Source organism: Chaetodon trifascialis, chromosome 9 (assembly GCF_039877785.1).
Source record: "Chaetodon trifascialis isolate fChaTrf1 chromosome 9, fChaTrf1.hap1, whole genome shotgun sequence".
Lineage (NCBI taxonomy): Eukaryota > Metazoa > Chordata > Actinopteri > Chaetodontiformes > Chaetodontidae > Chaetodon > Chaetodon trifascialis.
The window spans coordinates 1,151,544-1,168,889 of NC_092064.1; the positions used below are offsets into that span (position 1 = coordinate 1,151,544).

Here is a 17,346-nt window from a genome sequence, read left to right on the forward strand (position 1 = left end):
TTCTCTCTCTCCCCCTCTCTGTCTCTCTTTCTTTCTCTCTCTCTCTCTCTCTCTCTCACACACACACACACACACACACACACACACACACACACACACACACACACACACACATAGGATGCCTTCACTTGTTTGTTAAAGGAGGAGTCCTTTAGGGGATGACATCACTTGCATCCCTTTTCCTTGGTAAGTTCACAGTTAATGTAATGCAAAAGACACAGATGAAACAGAAACAGTGATACATTTTTTCACGATTGTTAACACACAAAAATCTAAACTTTGGCACAATTTGCACAACCTTAACTTCACGTACCATTCGCTTGACCCGAATTGTCACTACTTCACACTCCCTTATGACTCCCCTAGACTCTGACTTTCCTTCTTTACACTCTGACGCCAATTGCACATCACCTTGTTGTCTTAACACTACACACAATGTGCAGTTGTTGCACACACCTCTCATGTAAAAGCTCAAAGCTTCAACCTACAATACACTCTGCAGTCAGTTGCACATTAACTTGTTGTCAAAACACTACACACAATGTTCTGTTGTTACACACACTTCTCATGTGACAACTCAGTGGTATCAACCTACAACACACAAGTGTTCACAACTCAACAAATTCAGATCTGGTGAGCAATTAGCAATCAGGACTGCAGCATATAAGTGCCTTGAGCCTCCTCCTCTGTGTTTGGTGAACAATGGAGAACCTTGAAGAGAGCAACCAGAGAAGTAGAAGTCTAAGAGTGAGAGGAGGAGGAGGAGAACAAGGAGAAGGAGAAAGAGGACAAGGAGGAGAGGAGAGAGGAGAAGGAGGGCATGGAGGAGGAGAGAGAGAAGGAGGACATAGAGGAGGACAGAGAAGAGGAGGAGGAAGACAGAGAGGAGCAGAAGGTGCAGGAGAACAGAGAGGAGCAGGAGGAGGACATAGAGGAGCAGGAAGACAGAGAGGTGCAGGAGGAGGAGGACAGATTGGAGCACGAGGAGCAGGAGGACAGAGAGGAGCAGGAAGAGGACGACAGATTGAAGCCGGAGGACAGAGAGGAGCAGGAAGAGGAGGACAGATTGAAGCAGGAGGACAGAGAGGAGCAGGAGGAGGAGGACAGAGAGGAGGAGGAGTAAGAAGAAGGAGAACCATTATATCTAATGAGATTCGGGCCACTGTGATAGACCATGTGCTGAACCATGGTTTGAGCATGAGGGAGGCTGGCTTGAGGGTCCAGCCCTATCTCAGCCAATTCACAGTTGGTGCCATCATAAGAACATTCAGGATGGAGAACAGGTACTAGTTTATACTTTACTATAAATCTATTTGTCTTGTGTACTGTAAAACAATACAGCATTTGTGTACTATGTATTTGTGTACTGTATACATTGTGTACTGTATATACTGTGTACTGTAATACAATACTGCATTTCAATATAATACAGTGTGCTCACAGTAGTTATATTTTGCAGGACCGAAAGACAACCTCACAGTGGGGGAAAAAGACGTGTTTTCACACCAGAGCAGGAGACCCTAATTGTGAACATGGTTGGTGAAAACAATGCAATTACCCTAAGACAAATTAAACAGACGATCCTAGCAGATAATGCAGCTTTTAATACAATCCAGAATGTCAGCCTGTCTACACTGGACCGTGTCCTCAAGAGGAATTCATTAGCTATGAAACAGGTCTACAGGGTCCCGTTCAAAAGAAACACAGACCATGTGAAGGAGCTATGGCGCGACTTTGTGCTTGTAAGTCCCATACATTACAGTGAGCACTGACATACAGGTAATGTAGCCTACCCTTGATGTACAGCAATAGATTTTTTTTCCTTTTCTACAGTGTCTTTTGACCTCTCTGTTCATAAAGTAACTTGCATTCTCTCTGTTTTTGTTTCAGCAAATCCAGGAGCTTGATACGGCAAATGAACTATATGAATATATTTTCGTGGATGAGGCTGGGTTTAATCTGGTCAAGAAGAAGGCGCAGGGGAAGAAATATCATACGGGCCATTGTTGGGGTTCCCGGCCAGCGTGGTGGGAACATAACCATGTGTGCAGCAATAAATCACCATGGTGTCCTGCACCGCCATGTACATCTTGGTGCCTATAACACAGACTTGCTGCTGGCCTTCCTTGATGACCTCCACTAACAACTTGTTCCACCAGATCACACTGATGATCCACAAAGAATTAATTATGTTGTCACCTGGGACAATGTGAGTTTCCACCGAGCTCTGCTTGTACGTCAGTGGTTTCAGGCCCACCCACATTTTACGGTGTTATTCCTCCCGCCGTACTCTCCATTCCACAACCCCATAGAGGAGTTCTTCTCTGCTTGGAAGTGGAAGGTGTATGAGCGAAACCCCCAGACCCAGGTCCCACTCGTCCAGGCCATGGAAGAAGCCTGTGGTGACGTCAGCCTCGAGTCCATTCAGGGATTCATGCGCCACTCAAGGCGGTTCTTCCAGAGATGTCTAGATAGGGAGAACATCTCTTCAGTATTAGACATGATCAATCTCTCTTTATCAACAGGCTACGTACCACAGTCCTTTAAAGTAGCTGTGATAAAACCGCTACTGAAAAAGCCTACTCTTGATCCAGGGGTTTTAGCCAACTATAGACCGATATCCAACCTTCCCTTTCTCTCAAAAACTCTTGAGAAAGCAGTTGCCAATCAGCTGTGCGACTTTCTAAACAATAATAGTTTATTCGAGGATTTCCAGTCAGGATTTAGAGTGCATCATAGCACAGAGACAGCACTGGTTAAAGTTACAAATGACCTTCTAATTGCATCTGATAAAGGATTTGTCTCTGTACTAGTCTTATTGGATCTTAGTGCTGCATTTGACACCATTGACCATGGCATCCTATTGCAGACACTGGAACACTTCATTGGCATTAAGGGAACTGCGCTAAGCTGGTTTAAATCCTACCTGTCAGATCGCTCTCAGTTTGTACGCGTTAATGATGACTCCTCTGTGCTCACTAAAGTCAGCTATGGAGTTCCGCAGGGTTCTGTGCTTGGACCAATTCTATTCACCTTATATATGCTTCATTTAGGTAAGATTATCAGGAAGCACTCAATAAATTTTCATTGCTATGCACATGATACCCAGCTATATTTATCAATGAAGCTGGAAGAAACCAGTCAGTTAACTAGACTACAAGCATGTCTTCATGACATAAAGACCTGGATGACCTGCAATTTTCTGATGCTAAACTCGGACAAAACTGAAGTTATAGTAGTAGGCCCTAAACATCTTAGAAAGTCACTTTCTGATGACATAGCAGCTATGGATGGCATTGCGCTGGCCTCCAGCACCACTGTAAAGAATCTGGGAGTCATCTTTGACCAAGACATGTCCTTTCACTCCCATGTTAAACAAATTTCAAGGACTGCCTTTTTTCACCTACGTAATATTGCAAAAATCAGGCATATTTTGTCTCAAAATGATGCAGAAAAACTAGTCCATGCATTCGTAACTTCCAGGCTGGATTATTGCAATTCCTTACTATCAGGCTGCCCAAATTCGTTGCTGAATATTCTCCAGTTGCTCCAGAACGCTGCAGCACGTGTTCTGACAAAAACCAGGAAGTGAGATCATATTTCTCCAATACTCGCCACTTTGCACTGGCTCCCTGTAAAGTTTAGAATAGAGTTTAAAATTCTCCTCCTCACTTACAAAGCCATAAATGGCCAGGCACCTTCTTATCTTAAAGAGCTCATAGTACCTTATTGCTCTACTCGAACACTGCGTTCCCAGAATGCAGGTCTACTTATGGTTCCTAAAGTCTCAAAAAGCAGAACAGGAGTCAGAGCATTTAGCTATCAAGCTCCTCTCCTGTGGAACCATCTTCCAGTCTTTGTCCGGGAGGCAGACACTGTCTCTACATTTAAGAGTAGGCTTAAAACTTTCCTTTTTGATTAAGCTTATAGTTAGGGCTGGCTCAGGCTTGTCCTGGACCAGCCCCTAGTTATGCTGCTATAGGATTAGACTGTCGGGGGACATCCAAAGATACACCGAGCTCCTCTGTCCTTCTGTCCCTCTCCATCCGCACGCTCTCATGTCCTACCACGGCGTGTTACTAACTTAGCTCCTTCCCCGGAGTCTCTGTGCTTTGCCGTCTTGCAGGTTCACATGGACAATGGCTGAATCTGGATTGTGGATTTCAGCTGCGTCTCCTGCCTTGGCCCTGCCTGCATGTCTGTCTCTCTCTCTCTCTCTCTCTCTCTCTCTGTCTGTCTGTCTGTCTGTCTGTCTGTCTGTCTGTCTGTCTGTCTGTCTGTCTGTCTGTCTGTCTCACTCACTCTCCCTCTCTTGCTCTTCCTCTCTCACCCAACCGGTCGAGGCAGATGGCCGCCCACCCAGAGTCTGGTTCTGCTTGAGGTTTCTGCCTGTTAAAAGGAAGTTTTTCCTCGCCACTGTCGCCAAGTGCTTGCTCATGGGGGAACTGTTGGTTTCTTTGTAGATAAAAGAGCTTGGTCTGTACCAGCTCTATATGGAAAGTGTCCTGAGACAACTTCTGTTGTGATTTGGCGCTATACAAATAAAATTGAATTGAATTGAACATTGCCTGTGATGTGGATGAGGCCCTCTGGCCTGACAGAAACCGAAGGCATGATGATGCTTGATCATGATGATTCCTCAATCATGTACAATAAAAAAAACATTTTTGGCTGCATATTTGTGTGCTGTTTTAAGTTTGTTTTATGAAAAAAGTAGGCTACACTGAGTCATTTTTACAAAAGGAGAAATATCTTATTTTCCAGAGTCATTGTCATTCATATGGTGTGTTCCATTTTACAATAGTGTTTTCAATTTTGCACTACAATGTGCTGTAAATGCCTGGTAGTGTGCAGCAAAAGCTTAGTTGTGTGTGCTCAATGAATGGTATGTCTCATTGGAAAATACGACTGTGTGTAGCAAATGAAAACATGAGTTCCATTTTGTGAACACAGTGTAGAGATTTGATGGCAAGAGTCTTCTTGCAAAGGGAGTGTTAGGTTTAGCATTTTGTGTGTGCAGTATTGAGAAAGCCGTTATTGTATTGAGAAACGTGTGTTGACAATCATGAAAAACTGTAATCAGATCAATCAACCATGTCTATTATTTCTCTTTCTCTCTCCCTCATTCATGTGTCACCATCCCTCTTCAGTTTTCAGTTTCTACACTGCAATTTTTATCTTGAAGATTGACCAGTAATTAAATTTCTCTCTCTTTCTCTCTCAAACATACATACACACTGTTCAAAGTTCATTCAGGAGTACAGCTACATTCATCCTTTTGGACTGGGTAAGTTCACAATTTACTGAGTGCTACTCTTAGAAGAGTTAGCATCTGATCCATCATTTCTCATCTAATCTATTCTTTCTCTTTCTCTTTTCTTCCTTCCTGAAACATAGGTACACCCAATAGGATGAATTCTGCTTAAGATCCATTACTGTGATGGAGTGGTGGAGTATACTTTTTTGTAGTGTTAATAAATGACACTTTTTGAAGTATTAAATGTGTCCACTCTCACTGATTCCTGTTAACTCATTGCATGGCTGAAGGTCCGTGGTTTTAAAGAGTTGCACATTTGGTTCTCATATTCAAGAGACTGAAAAGACCAAAAAGGTGTGAGTTATCGAATTTGGTGGGCCGGTCTGGTCCAAAACGCCAGGGCCGATTTTTTGTCCCAGGAGCTGGTGGAGCAATGTAGGAGGCAGGGCTGGAAAATCTCTATGAACTTATTCAGGTGGGATGTTGGGGCTTTGCCAGTCACTCTGCAAAACCTTGACCAAAGTCTGTCTAGTGGGATTGGCAAAGAAGAGGGCCATCAAGTTTTTTACTGATGCTGCACAGAAAGCCACCAGATGGCTTTGGCTGAATAGGGAGGACCTCTGGTCATCTGCTGCTTGGATGCACCTCCAGCTGGGTTGCCTGGGTGAGAGTGTCTGATGTTGAAAGACCTGAAACACTTGATGACCCCACTTTACATCATTGATGATGCATACCAGTGCATCCACAGGATGTATTGTTATTCATGAATATTTGCTGCCTAGAAGTAATAGAAAAAGTTAGTTATTGCAAGTCCACAACTTCATTTGCATGTCTGAAGTAGGAATCTACTGACCTTAGGTTCTCCTCCCCAGATGAACATAATGACAGCTCAGTCATTCATTCAACATTTTTAATCCTGCCCATGAGCCAAAGTGGTAGGTTACCCCACCTCTGGAAAGCCAAGACTTCATTTGAGCGAGGAGGGCAACAATGTTTGCAGAGAAAAGAGGGGGAAATGAGCAGGCCAGGGCTGCAGGCAGGCCAGTTTAGCACTTGGACTCTTTTACTATGGAGCTGTGCTGTTGTATTATGTGCAGAAGGTGGTATTGGAATTGCTTTCTGAAATAAGCAAGGCCTTCCCTGAAAAAGACGTAGTCTACTTGGCTGCATATGTTGCTCCAAAACCTGTGTATATGAGGTCACCCATGCCATATTTGCCAGCGCAGTCTGTCATAGAACAGTGAACCCCTCCAGTCTTTTGCTGCCACCGTCCCAACTTTTTTGAAACCTGTTGTTGGTGTCAAATTCTAATTGCAGATATGATTTTCAGAAAACAATGACATTTCACAGTTTCAACATTTGATATGTTGTCTTTGTGCTATTTTCTATCATATAACATGATCAGTTGTTTGGACTGGGGTCCACCCTGTTGCTGGTGCATGGAGCTCCAGATGGGCCACTTGGATGGTTGTTTTTGGAATGGGGAAGGAAAGCTTGGTCAACTTTTTCCTCATTTCCTCACTTCCTATCACATGAAATCATTGACCATTAATCCCCAACTAACTTGCCCCCTTTGTACAGTCTGGGAGCAGTTCTGTATGGGATCAACCACACAATGGGCCAGCCCCCTCCTATAACAACTGGGGTAACCTAAAGCTGGACTAATGAGTCCAAAAAAAAAAAAAAAGGCAACAGGATTCTTAACTTGATAAATCAGCCGTATACATAGATATCCTGTATTGCACACAGGAAGAGGAAGCACATATAGCTGCAGAAAGAGGCTAAATAGCTAGCGTGAATAGTACAAGGGACCAAGGGTAGCAATGCCGTGTATCGCATTCAGTGGCAAAACAGTCTAAGTAGATGTCATTGATGTAGACACAAGCTTGGGTGGATGTGTACAAAAGGTGAATAAAAGAACAATAATTGTATTTCTGGTAAGACTGCCTCCAACCACCCAGCAAGGACCTTAGCCAGTATCTTTACCCTAGTCAAAACAAAACACTAAAATATACTAAATATTAGTATACTGAGCATAGTAAAGTGTTGAGGCATCCAGACTATTAAATAATAATGTGATAAATGGAACCATGAATTCTGCTTGTGACATCAAGCTGAAGTGCACTTGGGTTCTGCAGCAGGACAATGATACAAAACACACCAGCAAGTCCACCTCTGAATGCCTCAAGAAAAACAAAATGAAGACCTCCACAGGGCTGTAAAAGACTCATTGCCAGTTATCACAAACACTTGATTGCGGCTGTTGCTGCTAAGGGTGGGCCAACCAGTTATTAGCTTGAAGGGGGAATCACTTTTTCTACACAGGGCCATGTAGGTTTGGATTTTTTTCCCCCTTAATAATAAACACCTTCATTTAAAAACTGCATTTTGTGTTTATTTGTTTTATCTTTGCCTAATATTGAAACTTTTTTGATGATCTGAAACATTTAAGTGTGTCAAACATGCAAAAAAAAAAAGAAATCAGGAAAGGAGCAAACACTTTTTCACACCACTGTATATCCTCAGATACATGATGCATTCAACGCACATTAATGTCTCTCTGTCCTTGAAATATTTGGCCCTCTTATTGTCCAAAATGAGATTTTTTATTGGTCACTTCATATTCCTGAATAAGCATTCTGGATGTTTGATCTTAAGATTATAATAAAACAAGCCTTAAAAATTGTCTGTTGCGAGAGAAGTCTGAAATAAGTTAATGTTTGAGTTAGGCCTTGTAAGTGCATGCTTTGGTATATCTGTATGTGCTACACTGAATGGCAAATAGATATGTACAGATTACCGAGTAAAAAAACCTTTTGTCATGATAGCATAAAACCTTTTATGCTGTCATTTAAAACTCTTTCTCAAAATATACTAAAAAAAAGTATTTGTCTGCAATTATCTTAAAAGTGCATTTTAAAAATGTAACTAAAAAATACATTTTATGGTAGTATATTCATTAAAAGAATGCTTTCAATCCATTTAAAGTAAACATTTATATAAAAGTACTGGGAACATACTATGCAGTATAAGTATGCTTAAACATACTTCAAATATGTTTATTTTATTTTTTATTTTTTTTCACTTGGGTAACCCTGCTTTTTCTTCTCTGCAATTTTGTCCCAGACCTGTTTGGTGAACTCTCTGGTCTTCGTGATGCTCTTTGTTGTTCCATTCCATACAACTCCTATAAAATCCATTTTAATTTGCAGTTGTAACATGAAGAAACATGGGAGAAGCACAGTACCAGTTAATTTCCTGGGCACCTCCAAGGTGCCCTTGAGCAAGGCATAGAATCCCTAACTGCTCAGGGAGCCTAACTATGTGGCAGTTCCATCACTCTCACATCTCTCCCCAGTAACCACATGTCTATGGGTCCTATGTGTGCATTTTTATGTATAATAACAATGGAGTGAAAAACTATTAATCCCTCAAGGGGTAAGGTGAAGTCTTGTAAAAAAGAAAGCTGGTTTGTGTTATTACGCTTGTTCAGAAATTGTGGAGAGCAAAACATTTTATTACTAACACTGGAATAGGTCAATTTGTATATTATTATACAGAAGCTAACTGCTTTACAAAAACAAAATGATACAATATCACATGTATGTACAGTGTAGTAAATATACCATCTCAAATTGTACACAAAGTATTTACAATTGTCACACATACTGCATTAAAAACAGAACTCAGACTATTACTCTACAGACATTAAATTTTGCATAACATCAAATAAAACATGCCACGTTTTGAGGTTTTTCATCTTTACAAATCCATGACTGTTTTTAAATTAGTGCAAGTCAACCAGTTGTTTAAGAGGTTATGGATACATAATCCTTAATATTTCCATTCGCACACAAGTCAAACTAAATCCTGGAAACAATGGCAATCTGTTAACACTGTGCTCAAATAACACTTGCCTTCAGATTTGTCATGGTTGTGTTTTGTTAAAGATACACTCACTGATTCTGTTATTTAGGTTTTGTGAATGCTTTTTCAAAGAAAATCAGCAGGTGTAGCTTTAAAAACAGCTGGACAATGTAGCGACAATCGATTAAGTTATGAGACAGTTCTGTGGAATTTGACACTGAAATTTGACTTAACGTGCGGTTTCTGTGGCCCTGATTCTAAAATCCTTCCAGCTTCAACCTTTATAGCCCATCTGTTGTGACCCATCATTGCTCCAGACAGCTAGTGTATTAGAAAATGTGACAACTTGAAGGTGATGAAATGCCATGTTTAACTCTGAACTAGGGTTCGGCATATTTACATGGGAAGGAGGGCAGATGTTTCATTAAACAACATATCAGCTGGTCAAACAAAATTATACAATAGTCTGGAAAACCTGACATCAAGTGGGATTTTGGCATATATTCATTTATTTGTTTGTTCAATAACCGCAGTGGCTGAAGGCCTCAGTATGCTTCAAACCAAGTGCTTGTTGGACCGTCTAATAGCACCTGAAACCACCTTTACAATAATGAAATCAGTAGATCTGCAATTTGAAATTTTTCAGAACTTTCCAAAAACAAATTTCCTGGTTTGGTCCTCGTTCCATTCATATGAGCAAACCCATTAATGAAAACATGTCAGTTATAGAGGGCAGCAAGAAAAGTATGTTTCTGATGGACCCATTCATCTGCTCAACTACACAGCTCAAACTGGTCTACGGAATTCAGTTCTTCATCATTCTCTTTAGTAAACTCAGTCTTCCCTTTATGCTGTTCTTTGAGTCTTTGATGAAAATGTCCCTTTCCATGGAATTAAACTAATGACATTACAATGCGTTCACAAAATGAACTTCATGGACAGAAGAAAATGACACAAAAATATCCACAATGTGACACAAACAACCACAATAGTAAGAAACTGTATCAGTCAGACTCTGAGCAGCAGACATGTGGAGACACTGCCTGGACAAAAATTAAGTCAGAGTTGTACAACAATACGCAACTCTTGTCATGCATAGATGTTAAGGCAGGATAAAAGCGTGTTGACAAACAAACCCTGCTGAGCTGTTGATGGAGGCAGTGAGTGTGAAGCACTGATCAGTGAATTCCCATTCTACATGTGTACACAGCTGGTTTAGAGGCCCAGGCCACAGGGTTTTTATGTTTAAACCCATTTAACTACAGACCATTTGACAATTCCCACAGCAAACCATAATGTCTTAGATCTGTCAGTGTGTCATTGTACCCTTCAGGCCACCATTGGATCCCATTCATTTCAGTGCAACGTTCAAATTACCCTGCAGGCAGCTGTAATCCATCACAATATCCATTAAATCTGTTTTCATTGTCAAAGGGGAATGATAGTGGTATGGTAATCCAGATTAAACCATAAACAGACATTGGTTTGTGAGCCCAATAATGATGGTGATGTTTTGAACTGATTGAACATATGGAGTATTTTACCATGTAAAAATAATATGGTCAGTGTTCTCTGAAATTTATTTTGACCTCAAACATATGTTTGACATTTCTCTACTGTCACTTTTTCTTATTCTTTTGCTGACATAAACACAGATACTGACAGATCTGTGATTAGCTAAGACTGGCTAATGGTGTCAGTCATACAGATGTCTCTGCTGGGTTCTTGTGCCTAATGTTTTGTCAGTGTGCACTGTTACTCTCACAAGCAATTATAAGTAAACACTGACAGCAGAAATGGTGTTCACTGTAATTAAGCAAGTTTCAACTCTCTGACTGTTGATTATGTGAAAATGTGAAAACCAACAGCTGCATGGAAGCTTTGAAACACTCAATTACCAAAAATACTACAGCATGCTTTGGAAAGTGGTCAGCAGTGATTTAAAGTAAGTAAACTGAAACGACATCCTTGAAGAGAATTCTCAAGATATGCCCTAATCATGTTTTTGAAAGCAGATGCCTTGTGTTGTGCAGAGCAGGTGTTTGTTGCAGAGGATCTGCTGCTCCCAGGTGTAATCTGAGGGTAGGTTTAAAATGCCACAACTAGCCCCTGCACCAATAACAACCCAGATTATTACGAAAGCTCTTGAAGGAAAAATCCACTGTCTTCCACTGAGAAATCTCATCAATCTATGTCAGCTGGATCAGGAGTGTGATGATCTGTATCCTTTATGATCTGTAGTCCGGGTTTGAGTCTCCTCTTTTAAGTTTTGATGTATAAAAAAAAAAAAAAAATCCCAGTATTTCACCATATTGAATAATTATGGAAAACCCTCAGCCAGCCACTGTGTTGTGTTGCAGTAGGAATACAACAAACAAAAGAGCTCAGTTCTGTCCAATGATCAACAGAACTGTGACTCGCTAACTTCTTTGATCTTGAATTTTTGAAATTCGATTTATTTAAGGCAGACAACATTAATCACTCTAGCTCTGGGAGGTTTGTCTTACTTTAAGTGTGACAGTTCATTAGTGATTAGTATAAGTGTAGTTTTAAAAACAAAGTTCAAAGGAGACATGGCCAATGTCCTGAAGTGACAGGTAAAGGTTTATATCAGAGGGCGATCTCAGTGATCTCATAAAGGTATTCCTTTTTACAGAGCTTTTAACCACATCTCACAGTCTTGATACTGTGACCCATCTTGTTTTTTTTGATATGACCAAAAAACCAAAACCGCTCACAGCATTAACTAAGAAGGTCAAACTGGTTTTTGCTCTTAAAAATAATGATTTTTTTTTTATTTTTATTTTTTTTAATGTTTTGGGTTCAGAAAACTGTATGCTTTCATCTTGCTATAAACAAAATGATATGGTCACCACTATTGTGAAATATACATAGTCCCAATCAAAACTGTAAAAATCCCTTTTAGGGTGGATTTTTCTTTTTAAGAGGCCAAGGCAACAAAACTCAGATGGTTGTATGTCCAGCTCAGGCTGATGAGGTGAAACACATGAAGGTGTGTGTGTGTTTGTTTGTTTGTGTGTGTGTGTGTGTGTGTGTGTGTGTGTGTGTGTGTGTGTGTGTGTCCACTGTCCTTCTTTCTATTTGAATTTTCATTGGAGGTAATCAGTAAGAGCTAAATCTCTATGTTAACAGGAAACACAGAAGTTGGCATCATATTGCACCAAGCATAACATAGTGATGTGCTCTCCCTGTTCGCTGTATAAATAAAATTGGTGGTTGACAAAATTGGAGAGTTGAGGATTATTGCCTATTAAACAATTTTCCTTGTCACTGTGTAAACAACTTAAAATGCTAGGCTACTGAAAATATATTTCATTCTAAATATAACTAATGTAAAACAACTAAATAAAAGTGAAATGCTCAAAGAACAAACAAACAAACAGAAAAGATTGGAGCTATTTACATGGTTGTGTTTCCCCCAGTATTTTGCAATTTTCATGTTGATACATTGACATTGTTTGAAAAGAAGATTTTTGGAAAGGGTTTGACAAGAAGATGTGTTTCACAATCTAGCTGTACAGGATAAATACTTTCAGGTAACACGGTAAATGGATGATTGTATATGTGACGATCATTGGAGGCCGGTCTTGAGGCAGCTCGGGTGAACTTGTGGTGATATGGACGGCTCGCCTCTATAATTAGTACTGTTCTTTGTCCCAAGCAAGGTACAATTTTTACTTTACATAACTGTACACACTGAAAACCCCTGACAAAGGCACACCATGGAGAAAACAACAACTAAATTAGCACTAAAGAGACAAGTTATACTCTATGTAAATATGTACAGAGAGGAAGCTGACATGTCCAAGGAGGTCCAGAGTGAAGGTCCTGTCTCAAAGTCCCTCACCCTTAAAGATCAAACTTCAGCATAAAGACAGAATTTCAGTTTCTGGTCCCTCCCTGCGTAAACTGTCCAAAAAATGTTACAGTTGCCGTTCAAAGTGAACCTTTCTGTCCAGGCTGTATTCCAGAGGGAATTTTTGTTCAATAGTTTCACATATATGACCTCTGTTGCTACAGGACACTCAATCTGCTGCTGAACATCTGTGAAGAAGGGCTTAAACATAGACTTCAGAGAACAACATAAATGATTCAACTGAAGCTTTTTTCCCACCACAGAATGCTTTTTTTGTTGTTGTTGTTGTTGTTTTTTTCAAATAACAGATTTGAAAAAAATCTCAAGCAGCACAAAACTCAGGCTTGCCCTTGCTAAAATTCCTCCTCAATGCGAACACAAAATTGATTCTTTTCCTGCCAAAGCAACAACCATGTAGAAGGAAGAAACAAAAAGAGTAAAAAGTAGAGTGCAGCATGAGGCCTGGCAGGCTGGGGAAGGAGCAGAGAGGAGGAGGACAGTGGTGTGGTGTTTTCTAGTTGATCAGACTATCTTCTTGATGCTTGGTCTTTTGAAGCTGCCAGCGCTGCGCTGCTTCTGGACCTGACTGGCTGAACCATGGCGAGTGCGGCCCCCACTGGACAGAGCAGAGCTAGGGGACAGCTGGACGTTCTCCTTATCCACACCTGAAGCACCACAGGGAAGACAGATAACATACTTTTCAAATGTGTTGTAGAAGCATCCAGTTTACAGTACTACAGCATAAAGTAGTGCTGTATATGTATCATTTCTCAAATGAAAATGAGGTCAATATTTGTTTAACAATTTTGGGACAGAATCAAAATTCTAACTCAAACATTTCCTTGGACCTTTCCCTATATCAGCAGTTCCCAACTTTTGGGTCATGGTCTAAAAGTGAATCAAAAGGTCATTTTGAGTGGGCCACAAGCATGGCAGTCATCCCTCAAGCTTTTACTTAGAAGTACATTTTGAAAACAGCTCTTCCCTGCTGCAGAGTGAGTGTGATCTCTCGGCCTGTATGTCCACTAAGTGTAGCAGTTCTTTGAAGCAACTCAACATAGCGATGGAGAAGTCAGAACGCAAAGTGAACAATATTGAAACAATATTTTAAACTTGTTCTTAAAAAGAACAGAGTATGCACTAGAGTACGTGCGTGACTTGAAACCTAAATTGAAAGTTGACCTTTTGATATTTTTTCATTTTGTGTAATAAAACTGAAGCAGCACAACAGAAGTTTAAATGGCAAAATGGATGAATGGAAATAAACTGAGCAAGTGCTAAGTTTGCTGATGTGTGGCTAGTGGCCTAATTTCTAATGGGTAATTTGGACCCTAAGGCTAGATAAGCTGGGAACCATCTCAACCATTGGTCTGTTGCCTACATCAATATTGCAGGGAGCTTGTGAAAATGTTCTGAAATACATTTATGTGTATATTATATTATTTCTCATATAAATATTGACACTTTCCATTAGAAAAATGTTAACATGCAAATATTGCTTATTAACATTATTCTCTCAAAATGTCCTTGGCAAAGTCTATCAAACTTCATGGTGTCCTGCATGGGACACACTGACTGCACTAGGCAGCTCCTACAGTGACAAGCTGCTTCTCGCATTTTTAGACTGACTGTAGATTTGCAGCTGAATTCCAGCAACATTAACCTTCAGATGTTTGGAGTGAGTCTCTGCTGGGGCTCAAAAAATATCACAGTATTAAAGACAAAAGTGTGAATGTCAACAGTCTGGGGAAAAAGAAGAAAATATATTTATGGCCCTGGAATCTGACTTGAATCAGCTGCAGATCTTGATTTGACCTTGACTAGGTTTGACAGGGACAGAGAACATGTGAGCATGGGAGAACGAACTGTGGAGCAGAGTTGATTCTCAAGCAACATTCTGGAGAGTCAGCAGTTCCCATTTAGTGCATGGAAAGAGTAAGAGTGAGGGTCTGTGTGTTTGAGACCTGGTGAATGCTGCGAGGTTGCTAGTGAGGTCATGGAGTTGGACAGGTTGAGATTAGCAGTGATGCTGAGCTGGCTCTGGCTGGTGGGTGGGTAGGGGGAGGTGGGGGTCCTCAGCTGCTCCTCCCCTCGCTCCTCATCAGCCGCTGGCAGGTAGCTGTCAATTAATGCCTCCAAAAACTTGACAATCAGCTCGGCATAGTCTGGTATCTGTGTTTGCTGCAAGGTTAGCAGGTGTTAAAAAAAGTTAGGCTGACAAGTATTTATGAATCCCAACAATGTTGACTGTTCTGCTGATGATCAAATATGCTGATGATCAAATATCTGTTCAGTGAGTATAACCTAACCACTCTAATACAACTATCAGAGTATTACACCATATTAACCACATAAACACATTGTTTATGTCAAGACAGGTGGTTTTGCATGTATTATATGTAAACATAACTGTTAAATTGTTAATCATTCAAATGAGTCTTTTTTATGTAATTAGTAATGTATTGGGGAGTTGGGGTCACTGTTAAACATGTCAACTCCTAATTTAAAAGTTTAAAGCCACTATGCAAAAATGTAAAAGTCTCTATAGCCTTCACATTCACTTTCAATACATAAACTGATAATCTTGGAAGGAAATTCAGCACAAATTAGGTTTTTATTTTTGTTTGAAGAACTGCTTTCCATTGCAGTAACTTAGCTGATGTGTGGCCAGTGGCCTAATTTCTAATAGGTAATTTGGACCCTAAGCTGGGAACCATCTCTCTGCCAAGAAAATATATCTCAATTGGTCTGTTGTCTACATCAATATTGCAGGGAGTTTTTCTGAACATTTTCTGAAATACATTTGTATTGTATATGTATGTATATATTATTATCTCTGATCTAAAAATTGACACTTTCCATCAGTAAAATGTTAACATGCAAATATTTCTTATGAACATTATTCTCTTGAATTTCCTTGGCAAAGTCTATCAACTTCATGGTGTCCTGCAGGGGGCACTGCACTAGGCAGCTCTTTCAGTGACATGCTGCTTCCTGCATTTTTTGACTGACCGTAGATGTACAAATTTTAGATAAAAATGTGTTTTTTGTTTTTGTTTGAAGAACTGCTTCCGTACCTTAGAGAAGGGTCCAGCAAACCTCCAAAGTCCATTAAAACCAAAGCCTGTGAAATGTAGGAGGGAAGGAGCGAGAGATGAGGGGTCAGCGGCAGAGGTGACATGGAAGATGGGGAAGACAGCATGAAAATCTTTACTCACAATAGTACAGAGCGATTACCCATTTCAACTTACTGTCACAGCTCTAGGAAAGTTACTATTTCGAGCAACAGATTGTGTCCCAACTGTATGACCAGTGGAGTTGACATGTTTGGCCTGTACAGAATATGAAAACGTCATCATGTATTACTTTGTAAATAGGAAGGTTGGTACTGGGGGGGTGACTCCTCATGGTACACAACACTCTGGACAATGCCATGGACGGGATTCAGGAGGTTGGTGTCCTGACACATGGACAGCACAGTGTTGATCTTGGAGTCCAGCAGGTTGTGGCTGAGGAGGAGACAAGCACAGAAACACCTTTTGTTAAGTCTGCTTAAATCATACTCTATACAAGTGCATGACCACAGGTTGACAGCTTATTCTGTGGCATTGACTAAATTAGACTTCTATTTTTTGTATCAGCACGTATTTTGATATTCTTATATAATAGCTGAGCAGTTGTTGAACTTATGGTTCATCTTACATCTAAAATTTGATGCAGCAACCTGAGAACCAACATAAATCTTTTAATACTGCAGCAAGGTGCATACAGTGGGTTTATATATGGCTCTACAAATTTGTAGACACACAACAATACTCATGAACAAAGTTTGACAGAATATCTTCTTGTGACATCTTTTAAACAGCAGCTCCTTTGTCACTTGCCATTTGCTCTCCCAAGCTTCTACATCAGACAAGAGATCTTCACAGGCCATCTTGGATCTGTTCCGAAATAGAGGAGCAAAGCCCATGGAAAACTAAACTCAATTAAGTATGCTGCTCCACCAAGTAATGGACAGCCATGTGATCAGAGCTGAGTCAAATGGATCCACTCAGGTATCTGATTAGTCTACATATATGTTAAACCGCATTCTATTCACATCCCAGGTCAGCTCTCAGTTACTAAGGAACAGAGTGTACCATGATGGCCTCTACATTAGACTCTAAAAAGTCTTCCAACTCCAATATTTAGAAAGATGGCTACTTACACAACTGGGAAAACCTTTGGGAAGACAACGCTAGCTTCGGCCAAGTACTCGTACAGAATTCGCTGGTCAAAGTCATCAGTGGTGTATTTTACCTGGGTGGCCTGGAAAATCAGCAAAAGTCTGTTAACAAGCAGAGTC

The 17,346-nt window shown here is 40.4% G+C and overlaps 1 protein-coding gene across 5 annotated transcripts in view; it reads right to left on the reverse strand.

Annotated features, from left to right (window-relative positions):
* Positions 1-9,234: 9,234 nt before the first annotated feature.
* nf1a (neurofibromin 1a) overlaps positions 9,235-17,346 on the reverse strand; it is a 170,923-nt gene continuing 162,811 nt past the window's right edge. For all 5 annotated transcript variants that reach the window (XM_070970162.1, XM_070970164.1, XM_070970161.1 and 2 more), the window contains 5 exons: positions 17,209-17,309; positions 16,368-16,510; positions 16,079-16,125; positions 14,966-15,182; positions 9,235-13,666 (listed from right to left, as the gene is read on the reverse strand). In XM_070970162.1, coding sequence (XP_070826263.1) covers positions 13,524-13,666; positions 14,966-15,182; positions 16,079-16,125; positions 16,368-16,510; positions 17,209-17,309 — 651 coding nt within the window. In that variant the 3' untranslated portion in view covers positions 9,235-13,523. The remainder of the gene's footprint in view (positions 13,667-14,965; positions 15,183-16,078; positions 16,126-16,367; positions 16,511-17,208; positions 17,310-17,346) is intronic.